Source organism: Daphnia pulex, chromosome 11, assembly GCF_021134715.1.
Source record: "Daphnia pulex isolate KAP4 chromosome 11, ASM2113471v1".
NCBI lineage: Eukaryota > Metazoa > Arthropoda > Branchiopoda > Diplostraca > Daphniidae > Daphnia > Daphnia pulex.
Window position 1 is genome coordinate 5,526,718 of NC_060027.1, and position 15,168 is coordinate 5,541,885.

At 40.8% G+C, this 15,168-nt stretch overlaps 3 protein-coding genes across 7 annotated transcripts; 1 reads left to right on the forward strand and 2 right to left on the reverse strand.

Moving 5' to 3' along the window:
• Positions 1-203: 203 nt before the first annotated feature.
• Positions 204-5,738, reverse strand: LOC124207013 (low-density lipoprotein receptor-related protein 6-like). 2 transcript variants are annotated; one of them, XM_046604250.1, is made up of 8 exons: positions 4,782-5,738; positions 4,606-4,716; positions 3,778-4,484; positions 2,657-3,714; positions 2,460-2,593; positions 756-2,369; positions 563-683; positions 204-489 (listed from the first exon to the last, which is right to left on the reverse strand). In XM_046604250.1, the coding sequence occupies exons 1-8, from the start codon at positions 4,840-4,842 to the stop codon at positions 282-284; spliced, it is 4,014 nt and encodes a 1,337-aa protein (XP_046460206.1). In that variant the 5' UTR covers positions 4,843-5,738; the 3' UTR covers positions 204-281. The 2 variants fall into 2 exon arrangements, with proteins under 2 accessions (XP_046460206.1, XP_046460205.1); XM_046604249.1 differs by having other exon boundaries at positions 2,457-2,593; positions 4,782-5,088.
• A 249-nt stretch (positions 5,739-5,987) lies between these two features.
• Positions 5,988-15,099, forward strand: LOC124207609 (nuclear receptor subfamily 2 group E member 1-like). The gene is made up of 8 exons (XM_046605153.1): positions 5,988-6,028; positions 11,325-11,461; positions 11,806-11,921; positions 13,050-13,415; positions 13,476-13,669; positions 13,757-13,850; positions 14,192-14,350; positions 14,429-15,099. The coding sequence occupies exons 2-8, from the start codon at positions 11,328-11,330 to the stop codon at positions 14,716-14,718; spliced, it is 1,353 nt and encodes a 450-aa protein (XP_046461109.1). The 5' UTR covers positions 5,988-6,028; positions 11,325-11,327; the 3' UTR covers positions 14,719-15,099.
• Positions 8,366-10,542, reverse strand: LOC124207610. Of its 4 annotated transcripts, none has more exons than XM_046605155.1 (5): positions 9,504-10,542; positions 9,365-9,447; positions 9,119-9,298; positions 8,838-9,058; positions 8,366-8,769 (listed from the first exon to the last, which is right to left on the reverse strand). In XM_046605155.1, exons 1-5 carry the CDS (start codon positions 9,680-9,682, stop codon positions 8,461-8,463), a joined length of 972 nt encoding a protein of 323 aa, XP_046461111.1. In that variant the 5' UTR covers positions 9,683-10,542; the 3' UTR covers positions 8,366-8,460. The 4 variants fall into 4 exon arrangements, with proteins under 4 accessions (XP_046461111.1, XP_046461110.1, XP_046461112.1 ...); XM_046605154.1 differs by having other exon boundaries at positions 8,835-9,058; positions 9,504-9,883; XM_046605156.1 differs by having other exon boundaries at positions 8,835-9,058; positions 9,119-9,295; positions 9,368-9,447; positions 9,504-9,882.
• Positions 15,100-15,168: the final 69 nt, after the last annotated feature.

The window sequence follows — 15,168 nt, forward strand, 5'->3', positions numbered from 1 at the left end:
AAGCAAAGGACGCGGTCGCAAAACAGCGCAAAGCCGTGGCTTGTCTACCCGAGCACCTCAAGATCGAGCTCGAGCAAGTGGCATTTGAAAATATTAAAGTGTCCGAATTTTGATAAATGCCAAAAAACATTTAACACAAAAGATAAACGAGGAAATCACTTCAAAAACTGTCTCATATCGAAAGTTTGGTGACATTTGTTAGATTTATGTTTAAATCAATAATTTATTCACAAAACTATTATTGTACAACAATACCAGGTGCTTTCGTTCTCAACCACATTTTAAGAAGATTGTAGTGCCATAGTTATTTTATCTTCCAAAAAGCTGATTTTTTCCTCTTCTGTTAGCTTATTCCAACTTGCAAGATTAACTACCTGCAGGTGAAATCCCATTTTCTGGAGAGTCCGCAGTTCCATTTGGTGTACAGTTCTCAAGTTCAAATGATCTTCGGCAGTGTATGCTTGCGGTCGGAAAACTTTCCACAACATCCTGAAATACAAATTGAACCGTTTTAATTGAAAAGAACGGACATTAATTGAATAAAGCTTCAAACGAAAATTACAATTGATTGCCAAAAGAAACTTCGATGTCTTCCACAAAACGTGGTGTGGTGTGGTTTTTGGCGTCCCATACGGAGTTGATAAAAACAGGTTTTTTATCCTGATTAAATACCGTTGCATGATCTATAAACGATAAAAGGTTGACAGAAAAAAATGAGTACAAGGTGACTCGGAAAACAATTTCTATAAACTTACCAATATGGTGACCTTTTTTGGTAAATAAACGACTTAGGACATGAACAGGTCCATCCAGCACAGCTTGCAGTGCCATTTCAATTGGATATGATGAACCTTCGCCAGAAAGTCCGTCGTTAACGAAAATTTCATCGCGAATTTCAATTTGGCGCGAGTAAAGTACTTTACTCTCACTTGCACTACGAAACGATGTCCGTTGACCATTTTGTTTGGCTGCGACTTCGATCCCCCGAGCACTTACATTGGACAGAATCAAGGGGAATTCAAAAAGATATTGCAATCTTCCCCTGGTAAGAATGTCTGTCGAAAAAATATCTTCTGAACTAATCGTTTTGTTGGCACTTTTACAGAGGTCCTGATCAGAGAGTTTGTCACAATCTTGATGGTCGCTGCAAACGAGGCTCAACGGAAGGCATTCCGATTCCGGCTGGCAGTAAAAAGAATGACTCGGACAACGGCTGCTGCATTCGAATGGTGCGATGGAAACCACGTTCGTCTTGGTCGGACAGAAACAAGAGAAACTGGAGCTGTTCCTCAACACGCACAAGCCGTTGCCGCAAGAAGATGACTTGCACGGGTTTGGGTATTCCGGTTCCAGGATGGAATGACTAGTAAACAAATGATGCACATCCTCAAGCGGCGTTAAAGAGCTGGTCGCAGGTTCGCCCGTCACCGATTGACTGTAAACGACATTTCGGCGCCAGACGGTCCAAGAAATGCGGTTCTCAAAGAAGGTGAGAGACAGAGGTTGGCCGTTTGTCCTACCAACTACCAGCTTCTTTTTCTGTTGTCCGTCGTAGTCGCAGCTTGAAATTGATTGGCCCTTGTCCGCCCAGTAGATGCGCGTTTTAACCGTGTCCAGCGCGAGGGCGACAGGATAGGCAGCTCCGCTGTAGTAAATCTCCCGAGTCACTTTGCCATCCATAGTTGAACGAATGATGCGGCCGCTAGCCGACCGAAGATGCTCGGACCAAAAAAGGGCACCTCTGACGCCATCGATGATGATGTCGGTTATCTTGGCTTGGGAGTTGACAATGTCAACGTCAGCATCCAGCGTATGAGAGACGACTTTGACCACCGAACGATCTTGATTAGCTACTAGCGCACTGACGTAGACATTTCCTGTGATCGAGTCTAGAGCCAATCCAGTGGGAGTCAGTCCTTCCAACTTGTAGGTGAACGCCTGGCCGACATCCCTCATCCGGCTGACACCTGCACTGGTGATCCAGAAGAGGGTGGAAAATTTGCCGTGATAGGCGATGCCTTTAATGGGAGCATCCTGCGATGCCAGACCACGATGACTAGCAGTCACATTGTTGTTCCGCAGAAGGGCGACGCGATGCGCACTGGCGGCTATCAGCAACGGCCGTCCGTCCATCACTTTGCAGGTGTATTTATCCGGCTCAAGGTAATACCCTGGCGCACACGAACAGTCGTAATCGCCTTCGCTATTGGCGCAGTATTGGGAACATCTATTCTCCGATAAGCATTCGTCAATGTCTACGCACTGAGGGCCGTTGTTTTCGGATCGGTAGCCGGCCTCGCAGTAGCAAATTGGTCCCTTCGGTCCCGGCACACAATTGTGCTCACAAAAGTTTTCTTCACACGGAGTATCTATAAACGGATTTAGCAGTCCGTGAATTATTAACAAAGACCATGAATGAGTAGGCACAAGAAATCGGATGGATAATTTGAACATATTACCACAGTTATCTCCTTCGTCAGTGCCATCTGGACAATCCAAAACTTCATCACAGACCGAATCCATTGGTATGCAATTGCCACTGTCACACCGGAAATCTCCTTCCGAGCAAGAAGAGCCCAACTTATAATGACAACTGTAAATAAAAACACAATTAATAAAATCATTCTCAAATTCAAATGAATAAAAAAAAACTTACTCGGACCCGTTCGATGTTATACAATCACCAGTGCTGCCGTTGCGACTTAATTTTAAATTATTAACTACAACCATCAATCGATATTGCTCGGCATTCTTAAGGGAAGTAGTACCGATGGAAAATTCGTGCTTTGTTTCTGGATCTTGTTTGTTCAACCAGTTGATGCGAGAATGTCCAGTCAGCCAGAAAACCGAGTCCAAAGTTAAACTGATGGCAATGGGCGTTTTCAGGTGTTCTTGGAGTACGGTTCGATTTGAACCTCCAACTTCCATGCGTTCAATCGTACCGCGCAGAGAATCGGTAAAGTACAAGTGCTTGTCGTCGTACACCATAGACGTCACGGTTCCATGGACTTGCACCAAATTATTTAGCCAATTCCCGTCCGTTTCCCATACGGTGATGACGTAACTTTCACTTCCTTCGACAACAAACATTAAATTTAATTCAGGTGCTATGGCAATGGCTCTAGGGTTCTTGAGCTGTCGAGCTAAAACCAATCGTTCACGCACTCCGTTTAAATGTTTGCGACCAATCGCAAATTTCACGATGGTACCCCGAGATCTCTCCGTCCAGTAAATGCTTTCCGTGAAAGGATCGACGTCCAACCCTTCGACCACATCGGCATTTTCGAAGAGAACCACTTCGCGACGAGTGTTCAAATCCATCGAGTAAATGACTCCGTCCACAGTGTCGCTGTAGATGATGGAATTATCCGAAGGGTTGAATACCAAGGCGCCAACGTTTTTCAAGTGGAGATTCTTAGACAGATGGACGATTGAATTTGTCTCGTTCTGGTTGTTGTTGTACAAGCGATAAATGTCGGTTTTAGTAGCGACGATGATGGAAGTATCATCGACAGTAGTGAAATCGCAAGTGCGGTTGTCGCTATTCAACGTCATCGCAGCCGGACAAGCGCAATGAAATCCTTCCACAGAAGGTGAGAGGAGACAAAGATGGCTGCAACTCGCGTTCTGGCAAGGATTTTGAGTAAATCTTTGCTTCGAAGGATGATGGACTTGAATACTAGTGAGAATCAATGTGTCATCCCGGATCATCACCTAGAGTAATAAAGACATTTTTACTGTAAAATAATAGCTCAACAAATTGAAAGACCAACTTACTTTAAATTGCCCTCCGGTGTTCTTGTCCACGGAAATAATCTCATGTTCGGTTGGGTCGCACCAGAAGACCAGATTGCGGAACAGAGCCAGAGCGAAAGGATTGACTTCCTTCTGAAGAACCTTGCGGTCGGATCCGTCGATGTGTGAGCTTTCGATGCGATTCAGCTGGACATCGCCCCAGAATATGCGCCCGGTCGCTTCGTCCACAGCTAATCCACTAGGCTGGGCCACATCGGTGGTGATTATGTGTGTCCGTTTTGATCCGTCCATGCCAGCCGAGGCAATGTGTGGATGGGAACCCCAGTCGGACCAGAAGAGCAGACGTTTTTCAGGATAGACGGCCAGAGCGCGAGGTTTGTCCAGTTGACCGCAGACGACAACGCAGATTGTGCCTTGGAGATCGCAGGCGACAATAGTTTTCCGACCGGAATCGACGAAGTATAGGTGTCTTCCGGGCCCATCAACCATCAAGTCTCCAACCTCTTCTACGCCAACGGAAATGACTTTTTGATTTCTTGATCCATCCAAACTGGATTTGTAAATTCCCGATTTGCCATCGCTCTTTTCACTCCAGTAAAGAGACTGTTCTTTGTAATCAACCGAGACGCCGTGGGCTTGGCTAAGGTCTGACTGAATGAATTTATATTCTTCAGAATCGATCGGCATCGATCGAATATCACTGTCAGTTGTGATCAGCAGAAGAGGTTCTGAAACAAGAAAACGACAAGAAAATTCCACGTGTTTTACTTACATTCGTCGATATATTTTCATCACGAAAATGTTTACACTACTTAATGAATAATTTTAAAAATTAGAAAGAAAACTTACTGCATTCGTCTTCGTCAAATCCATCTTCACAATCCTTGACATCGTCGCAGCGCTGTTGGGGTTCGAAACAACCCTCCCCATTTCCGCATTGAATCTGATTATCCATACATCCTTTAGGCAACACCGAATATCAATTCATTACCAATTTCAAATAAATTACAACAACGATTGCATACCTCTTGCCGTGAAGCTCGAAAGATGGGCGAACAAAATGAGACAAAAATAGGCAATCTCCATTTAATGTGGAGATTTCCTACTTTGATTATTTGGTATAAAACTCTTCAACTAAAAACTTTTAAATTTAGTAGCTTCCCTACGTATTATAAAGGACTAAAGATACACTTAGTCTGAAAATGTGCTTTTCTAACTAGACTTATCGACAAACGCTACGAAACGGAAAGAGAAAATGATATTGGTTCAGACTTCAGACTGACACCGTTCCAGACACGTTTCTGAGGTTATTCACCTTTGCCTCACTTACTACAACTGATCTCGTTCATTCGCATTCTTACCTTACCCCCTTGTTACCTAACCCTTCCCTCTACCGCTCAAATGTCCTTTAAAAATAAATTGTGCCTTTAGCAAGGCGGGCTGGAAATAAAGAAAGGGTTATTGACATCACTTGGCTATGTTTTACTGACCTCTGAGCTAGCTATTTGCAAGTAACGATCTTTTATAGGCAGGGAAAATGGGAAAGAGCTAAACGTTATGTCACACGGCAATACTAAAACGAAAAAATCCTGCTTTACATTTTAATCAAATGGTGGAGTAGGAAATACAAAATACTTTTGTGATTTTATTTCTTATATTGTGCAATTCAGGGTAAAAGAGTTTAATCAAAAATTGAACGGAGATACCTAATAAAAATGGCGAGAAATACATTCCAAAACGCTTTGTTACCTCTCCTTTCCACCTCTTTGAAATCAAAGTTTCCAACACTTTGGGGGCGGTATTACAAATTTTGTATATCCAAATGACCAAAAAGAATTCAGCGCCAACAATAGCTAGCATTCTGTTGAGGAATAAAAATTAGGGATCGGTAATGGATATAGTGAACACAGAGTCACAGACTGACAAAATAAATTTGAAGATTCTCTTTTTGAGTGTTATACATGTTCGCCTTTTTTTAAGTTAATACATGAGAAAATCAACCGCGGGGTGCGAAGCGATCGGAAGCGATCAATTTGTCTCCGGAGGCGCCATCTGATCCAATATTTCGTCACAAAAGGACGATGGGATCCTTTATAAAGATATCGCGTGATCGTCAATCGAAGTCCTCCCTCCCCCCCCCCACCCTCCCCAGCTCTCACAACTGACATCGCACCCATGCATCCCATATATAAACATATGAGTGTTCAGCGCCACTTTATGTTTGTCCACAGCCTTCGTCAGAACGCGTCCGACATCATCCTCACTTGATTGGGTAAGTCGCTCTATCTTGTCTCTATATTTTGAATACTATTTATTTTTAAATTTTGCGAAAAAATATCCCATTTTGCGCCATTAGTTAAAAAAAATATTGAACGCCGATCGTTAAATCGGCAAATTAATAATCTTAATGAATCCGTCTTATTTCAGATTAGTAAATAAATAACAGATCAGTCTGATTTGCAAGTATTTTATTTTGCTATAGCATAACGGTACCCAGTACTTGTTTCTAGAAAAACAATAAGGAATAATTGCAGTCGAATCTGATGAACCACCAATTTATCACCCACAAATTGGGCGACAAGTTGTAGCGCAGAATAAACCGTCTAAAGGATGCGCAGCCTAATGACAATTTTGAGTTAAATTCATTAAATGTCATGGAAAAACAACAACGATCGGTTTTTAAAAAAAAGGCGTCTTCAGTACAATCCTTCTTTAAATTATATATTTCGCTTAAAAACTTGAAATCGCTATGGGAAAATTAGATATATAAAAGAATGAATATGAATTTATTGCGTTCAATTCGTCTTTCAAGTATTAGACCTGAATTATTATGCACAAACAAGGAGACGCATGGGCCCGAAGCGTAAATGGACAAAGGTTAATGATTAGGTTAGCCAACACATCAAAATACCGGGCAAACAAAGACAGGTGAGACTATTCTCATGAACTCGACTTGGGTTTCTATAACGACTCGACCGAGTAAGTCAGTCTATCTGACTTCTTCTTTTATTTTTTGTTCGGAGCCTTATGGCCCTTATCTCTCTCACCCTTGGAGTCTTGCTGAACGTTGCTGCCACCATCGGGGCGTCAGAAAGCTCTGAACACTCGGTGGTTTCCCAGACGGTGTTGACTCTGGCAATCCAGCGGATGCCTTTGCAGCGCGAGCTTTACTCATCGGATAATATATAGTTCGTCACGACTCTTTTTCCACGATATGTTTTCGTTATAGACGCGAGGTTTCTTCTTTAATTATGCTGTAATTCCCCACCAAAATAATAATAAAAAAAGGTCGTCTTTTGTAGCCTATTAGGGTGTATACGGAGCACGATTAATGATGGGCGGATTGACTGCTGGCGTGTTAAATAAATAATAGAGCAGATTCACCGTCGTCTTTTCTGTACAGCACACACTGTGTGCGCTGATGAGCTTGAGAACAGACCACATGTCGATCTGAATACCGTCCCTATTACATATAGGAAACGGTCAATAGAAGACTATGTTTTCATGTGGGCCCCATCATACGCAGCAAGAAACAACACGAGAAGCCATGAGCGAGCGTGAGGATTCGTACAGGATTTTTTTGCTGAGAGCAACTTGATTTTTCTACTTGTTTTCGTTGAAACTTTGGATGAGACTCACATCAATTTATGATCGTCACTGTATTGACATCTGCTTGGGGTTCCACAAATACATTCAATTTATCAGTCTACCCGGCCGATATGAAAAAAAAAATCGTCAATTAAGTTCACACTTGTGGTTCGAAAATCTATTGAAGAGAAGACGGCTGAGAAGAAGCAGTTACGGCTGCTGTATAAAGGAAATATTATTTTAAAAAATTTTTATGAGAAACATGGAGACTATATTGAAGTAGTATAGCTGTTGGGAGGGTTAGATGGGTGAAAGCTATTGAGTCGCAACTCCAAAGGTTGAAAAGAGCGAAAAGGGGTGAACAGGACTGCGGCTGACAGACCCTCTTTTGTCAAGTAGTGAACCGTCAGTACATCAAGCCAAGCGCGTCACAATAAACAACTAAAAGGTCATCTAACATGGGCTGCAATATGTGTGTATATATTTCCTTGTCTATTTAGTACACACAAAGCGGATGCGGCTGGCGGCTTATCTAAAAAAAGAAAGTACTATATTGAATATGTCGATAATCTTTTGATATTGATCACTAATGAATGTTGACACTGTTACGCTGATGCTCTTACGAAACCGCCGTGCTCTTTGATGATTTTTAAGAATTTAAACTGATCCCAAAAGAGTTTTCTGTTATTAGTATTAAGTATCAAATCGAAACATCAGTGTTATATTCCCGTACGAAACGGCAAGCTGATTTTTAGCTTAATTACAGCTATCCATTTAGGGGGGTAAAGCTAGCTGCTTCTAGGGTAAAATTTTTAAAAAACAGCATGGAATTTCAGGGTTAGATTAAACTTAACATTAGCAGGGGAAAAAAGCTGGCCGTTTAGCAGCTATAGGACAGCTATGATTTATTAGCCTACTAAATACAAGCAAACCTTAAGCTAGTATATTCTTCCTATTTTATACTTAGAATTACCTAGTATATTCTTCCTATTGCATACCTAGAATTAGTCACATACAAAAATGAGTTCAAATTTCTTTGTATTTGACGACGAGATTAAAATGCAAAGACTAGGTTATACAGCATGACACAAATGGAGTTTAACAGCAAACATATTGCTAAGTTGACGAGGGAAACAAAAGGCGCATAACTGGCAGTTTGTAGAGGGATGTAACAGCAAACATATTGCTAAGTTGGAGGGAAACAATAAGGCACATAACTGGCAGCTTGTAGAGGGGTGTAACAGCAAACATATTGCTAAGTTGATGAGGGAAACAATAAGGCAGTAAGGAATAAAGGCAATAAGGAGTTCGGAAAGATGATGGCGTGTTACACCGAGATACTGGAGGAGTCAGAATAACTTCATTGCGATGAACGGCCGAGTGAACGGCACCATTACTTGAGGCACTGCCACCAATACAGCGATCCTGTACATATAAACAAATCTTTACTCATGCATGCCAGTGATTATAAACACAGATTTAATAATTACTACATCAGTCCGGGGGATTTTGTTGCGGGTACGAGGAGATGGAGCCAGCCAATCTACTTCTTCATTACCAGAGTCTGATTCTTCGCTTTCAGATGATGGTAGAGCACTAACACCCAAATCACTGACTTCATCAGCTGTTGGTTTGATTGCTTGATGGATTGGTTGATCTTTGCTTCTTGATGGATTTCTTTTCGTTGTTTTTCTCTTGTTGTTATCTATGGGTTCTATGAATAAAAGATTAAGTATAGCAAACACTTTGCGAAAAAAGAAATATTAAGAGAAACCTGAATTTGAAGTATCCCCAACTGTTGGAGGCAAAGACTTCTTGGCATATGAAACAGAAGCAACAGGTTTGGGGGCCACTTGGGATTTTGGAGTTGAGTGCAAGATTTTGGTGGAGCGTGCAGATTTTGGTTTAGATTTCATCATTGCATCACGAGTTATTTCTAACACCTCCATGTCTTCTGTTAAAATGAAAAAATATTGGTTAGAAAGAGTATGCGATATAACATCAAGTTCAACATTACAACCACCTGAGAATGTAATTACATGCCCAGCTCTCAGTTCCAATTGGATCGATGGGTCTTCACCTGAAACACTGTGCTTGGGGAAGCTAAACAAACATGATTTAATACAACTATACGACATTTAGTTTAAATGTACCATTACTTTAAAGCAACATCAGTCTTCCCAGAAATGAACTCTTTGAGCATGCGAATCTTGTCTTCAAGGTTTGGAAGCGACACGAATGTTTTGGGAAAGACTATGGAATCCATAGTCCCAATACCTAGCTCTGTTTTACCTTTTTTAAAGCAGCAAACGAGAACGTGAATTGTGGGGTTTCCCATTTTTCCAATATTGTTAGGAAAACGATTCCTGATAAGTCAAAACTATAAACTACTTCACACGTCGAAAAAGAAAACGCGTCATGGAGACGAAAGTGAACTAGAATAATGGCAGCTGGAAATGCCTGAGCGCCAAAAATTGAAAGCGTTGCCAGATTGTGTTTTCGATTATTTTTTAAAAACCAGCAATAAATGGAGTAAAAATGAAATTACCGTAAAAAATTGCAAATTAAAAGAAAACAATGAGAATTTTCATTTGGAGATTTTAAATTTACTGTATTCAATCTGTTTCAATTGAATTGGGTAGGGCCTGGGTAGGGCAGTTACACTTGGATTTTTCCCACGAAAATGACAACCAAACTAAAGTAAAATTAACAGCAGCAGCCAGTGCTTACCACTCCAAAATTTTGCTTTAATTAGCCTCCAACGTTGTAAGTTAGCTGGTGGCCATCAATTATGGCCAAATTTTCTATACCCATAAAAATGTATGTTTATTTAAACAGAGGGCTCTGACTAAAAATTTTATTCGGTACCCTACGACTAGCTAAAAATAGCTTTATGCACAAAGGCTGGTCGCTACTAGCTACCCTTAGCTAAAACTTACTGCTGCGCAAATTAGATTAATTTTATAAGTCGAACAACTAGCTCGAAATAGCTTAACGTACATAGGCTGGTCGTTACTACCTACACATGGTTAAATTACTGCTGAACGCAAGCAGTCTAGTATCAACAGGTTTAAGCTAGCTGGTAGAAACGAGGCTGCTCCCGTTCAGCTGTAATGTAACTTAAAGAAAGATAGTTATGACCAACCTACGTACGTAAAGCTATTTTTTAGCTAGTCGTTCAGAGACCCAGCTAAACAAATCGTACGGGTTTTGATACATTGCACTACTTTTCCACACAAATTTAAATTGTGTATTCGTAAGGGATTATTACGTTACACGAGACTGATAAGGGTCGAGTCAAATTCACATATCGGAACCTTCATGTGATAATATGTAGGCTGTGTCTGCCTTTTGATCTTTGAAAATATTTGTATGTTTGTATCTAGTAGGTTTGTGAAAAAAAGTCATGTGCCTAGCCATCAGGCTGTCACTGATCATCGTTTGTAATTTTAAGAAAGTACCGCAAACTAGTTTTTGCATAAGATTACGGAATGAAGGAGGCGGAAGAGCGGAATTGCAGAGAAGGAAACTACTACGCAAAATAATTTGTTTTAGATAAACATGCTGCATTTTATTTTTTTAAAGAGTATTACAAAATAAGAGAAATGGGAATCTAACGATGTGGTAGCTGTAAAGCAAACATGTGCGAGCCACTCGGCCAGTTATTCATTAAACATTCACGGCGCCCTGTTCGACTCTTCCCCACTAGCTGTTCAATTGTTTGTCGTCGACCCCACGGACGGAGGCGTTTTCCTTTTACCGATCACACGCACCTTGATAATTAATTGTATGACCACAATGTCAGTATACTTGTCAAGAATTTTCAAAGTGCGAAGTAGTTGAGATGACACGTTATAACATTAACAAACTGTAGAACTCACTGAACTTTCATTTTTGCCGTTATATTACATTTGTGTTCTTCAATCTCTTATATTTATCTTATTTCAACTATTTTGGAAGTTCTTTTGATTATAATTCAGAAAATGGATCGCGTGATGGGCTCTCGTAATAAGCTGGAAGCTCTCTGTCTTGTGTGTGGGGATAAAGCATCCGGACGACACTACGGCGTCTCTAGCTGTGATGGATGTCGAGGCTTCTTCAAGAGAAGCATTCGCAGGTGATTTACACAAAATTTCTAATAATCCATAACATTAAACATTTTCAAACATAAACTGGGTACAGTGAAATTCCATGAACAAACCAATCAGTCTAAGCAGAGTGAAACCTGGGTGATTCTAGTGTGAAAACCTGAGTGGTAGTAATGGCTAAGTTTGAAAGGAGAAAGCATTTTTACATTTTTAATTTTTAAATTAATTTTCCAAGTCCTATTTCAAAAGCGACCGAAGGAAAGGCTTCCGCGTTCGTTTTATTAAAATTCAATCCCGTTTCTAGATATACATTTAATCCGTGTTGAGAATATTTCAGATGTTCACGATTAAATAAACATATTTTTGTTCTTAGAAATTTGGACTACATGTGCAAAGAATCGAACCAGTGCATCGTGGATGTCAGCCGTCGTAATCAATGTCAAGCGTGCCGGTTTCGTCGCTGCCTAGAAGTCAAAATGAAACGAGACGGTAAAAATGATTTTCTTTCTAATTCACACTTTTCTTAAATGTAATAGTAGATTTCTGCTTTGCGAGTAACGGTTTATGCAATCGGGCTTATTAATTATAGCCAGTAATGCATTTTAGATCAACTGAAATGAAGAGTTCAGTGAAAATTGGTAAAGAATGGGAAGAAGGAGGAGGAGCTACGGAAAGTGCACCAATCATGTGAGATTCGCACGTTCGGGAATAATAAACAGTTCTTGGCGTCTAGTAGACTAGGGGCGCGCAGGAGAACCCTGTCCTGGCGCACCACACCCCATAGATCCCTTCATGTGTGCAAGGCATTTCATTGGCTGTCCCCCCCTGAATCACGTGACTTCCAATTGCGTCGGTGCTATGCGCTATATAAGTGCTGCTAGTAGAGATTCAGACTTTTCGCTGATTTAAAAATAACCTCAATTAATTGGAAAGACATTGCACAACACGTCAATTAGTGCTTGCGCTTGATTCTTAGGTATTCAAATTTATGAAAACCCCATAACGGTAAGAAAATGTCTGCAAATATCATCCCATCGCATTGTTGGAACAAAAGTCTTTTACTTCATGAAATTCATAGCATGAATTTTTACATTAAAATAAAAATCAGACTAGGCTAAGATATTCCCGCTATATTCTTTAAACCGGGATTAACAGCCTACAAAAACGGATGGATTGATATTATTTGATTGTTTGTGTAGCAGTACTAGATCATATAGCAATATTAAAAAAGAGTATTTTCCTAGCACGATCGTTTCAGCATCCATGCTAAATCAATAACACTTTTTTTTATTGGTGGTCGGCTTTGTGAGCAAATATTAGTGGAGTGAAATATTAAGGGAAGTGCCAAAACCACAAGGGGGGGGGGGGGGAATGGGGGAATGGGGTTGATGCTTGTGACAATATTGGAAGTAGGTGACGCCATTAACGGATCCCATGTAAGTGATCCCTTAAGAGTTAGAAAGGTTTTTCTTTTTTTTGTCAAGAGCTTTGGCGTCACCTGTCAGTTTACACGGATGTGAAGGGGCTCCCGTCACAACCAACTGATATGAAGACCAAATGCTCATCTAATATAACTTTCCATCTTTGATTCTTTTCGTTCAATAAAAAAAAAACTAGCCGTCCAACACGAACGCGCTCCTCGCGGCGCTCTCAAAAGATCCTACCAGCCGGAGCTCGACCCGACCGTGCAGACAAACGCGACTCCGCTATTGCCGTTAAGTCATCATCAACCACCTCTAACGTCCCTGAGTGCCGGCTACTCATTCTACTCGGGGAATTTCCCGTTTAACTGGCGGCCAACCATCGGCTTGCATCACGTCCCAAGGCATTTCCCATTGAACATTTTCGTTCCTCCTCCACCGCTTCCGGCCTCGGACAATAATCTGACTCCATCCATCCCTCTTCTCAATCTCGTCAAAGAAGATGAAGTGAGCAGTTCGGCGGCCGAAGATTTACCAACAACATTCAAAAGACGCGATTCAGGTATAAATGTTGTACGTTTTAGATGCTATATAACTCATAAAATATCATTAAAATTAGCAGGGGTCAGCTACAAGTCACCGACTGTCACTAGTACATCTCCCGTTGCCATGCCGACCGATCCTGTTAGTCAGTTGAACGCCTCTCATCATTGTTTGTCAGGCATTAGAGACACCAGCAACGACGTCAATGAAGCAGCTGCTCGTTTACTCTTCTTAACAGTTCGATGGGCGAAATCTATACCATCTTTTTCTCATGTAAAATTCGGGTTTATATGAAATAGTATTTTTACGTAATCCGTTTTTAAAATGTCTTATTTATTTTTTTTTTAAATTACCCATTAGCTCTTCTATCGGGACCAAAGTCTCCTTCTGGAGGAAGCCTGGTGCGAGCTCTTTGTTTTAACCGTAGCCCAATGGGGCCTCAGTCTTGACGAAGGTAACAAGAACGATACAATTCTAAAATCAAAATTAATAGTAACAGATTGTTCAAAGTTATAAAGCAATCAAACCGGTTAAATCTTGTAAGATTTTTACGAAAGATGAAACCACAATTATTAACTCATTTCAACTATTTAAACGCATTGCTTGCGTGCATTGCATAAAAGCCACAGTTGTTTGTTCGTCTTTTTATGTATTGGCTTTGTCTCAGTTTTTCTTGCTCATTACGCATTCATTTTTTGATGACGCATAAAAATGCCGTTATAACGGTATACTGCCAATTTTAGTATTTGACACTCGCATTAATAAGGAATTTGACATGACTCTATTACTTGACAGTTAACACTATGAGAAACTGCCCAGAGTTGACGAGCGAACGCCACGAGCTGCTGCTGGAAGGTCTGCGACATTTGCACCAAGTGGTCGCACGCATTCACCTCTTACGGCTGGATCACACCGACTTCGCTTGTCTGAAAGCCTTGGTTCTTTTCAAACCCGGTACGCTTATAGGATAAATTATACCTATCTAATTAATTAAGCATATTAACTATAGTTTCTGTTTGGAACTTCTTGTAGAAACTCTGGGACTGCGCGACGGTCTGGCCATCGAGATTTTGCAAGACCAAACGCAGATGATGTTGCACGAGTACTGTTCGTCCTCGTCATCCCCTCAACAACAGTCGCACGACATGTCGCACAGCATGGTGCGGAGTCATCGTCCGTCCCTTGCTGGCCGTTTCGGCAAGTTGTTGCTAGTTCTGCCGGCCCTGAAGGCCGTCCAGAGCGCTAACGTTGTCGATCTCTTTTTCCGCAAGCTAATCGGCGATACGCCCATTTCGAGACTCTTGGCAGACTGCACCCTGTAAGCGCCGTTTCCAAATTCTAATCGAAGATAATATCTCTTTAGCTTACGAATGCAACTTTTAAATTAAATACCACCGCAAAACCACTTTCAATATTACATTTCTAATTAAGAAATGATTAATATTTTGAATTTTCCCGGCATTCCAGCCAGCACCTTACAACGGGAAAAAGACAAATCAGTCCTAAGATATTTCTAGTCATTTAGCCAAAAAGTCAAAATTGGCAAGTGTAAATTTTTAATTTTCTTTCTGTCAACTAAGCAAAAGTTTCGTTGTTATTGTAGTCGTGTTTAATTCTCGGCGTTAATTTTTTTTTACCTTCTTACCAGTCAGATTCAATGGGAAGGTTTCATGTACTAAAATACACTCAAATGTCGACTCGTTAGAAAAGATTTCAGTATTAAACTGCAAACTATTCCAATGTCATTAACTGGCGATGATTTTGAATCGATC

Coding starts and splice junctions, on each gene's coding strand:
- LOC124207609 (XM_046605153.1), top strand. CDS start 11,328: ATGGATCGCGTGATGGGCTCTCGTAATAAGCTGGAAGCTCTCTGTCTT. Junction 11,922..13,049: donor AGTCAAAATGAAACGAGACG/GTAAAAATGATT, acceptor AAAAAAAACTAG/CCGTCCAACACGAACGCGCT. Junction 13,416..13,475: donor ATTCAAAAGACGCGATTCAG/GTATAAATGTTG, acceptor TAAAATTAGCAG/GGGTCAGCTACAAGTCACCG.
- LOC124207610 (XM_046605154.1), bottom strand. CDS start 9,682: ATGGGAAACCCCACAATTCACGTTCTCGTTTGCTGCTTTAAAAAAGGT. Junction 9,448..9,503: donor AAGACTGATGTTGCTTTAAA/GTAATGGTACAT, acceptor ATGTTTGTTTAG/CTTCCCCAAGCACAGTGTTT. Junction 9,299..9,364: donor TGTAATTACATTCTCAGGTG/GTTGTAATGTTG, acceptor TCATTTTAACAG/AAGACATGGAGGTGTTAGAA.
- LOC124207013 (XM_046604249.1), bottom strand. CDS start 4,842: ATGGAGATTGCCTATTTTTGTCTCATTTTGTTCGCCCATCTTTCGAGC. Junction 684..755: donor CAAAAAAGGTCACCATATTG/GTAAGTTTATAG, acceptor TATCGTTTATAG/ATCATGCAACGGTATTTAAT. Junction 490..562: donor GTTTCTTTTGGCAATCAATT/GTAATTTTCGTT, acceptor TTTGTATTTCAG/GATGTTGTGGAAAGTTTTCC.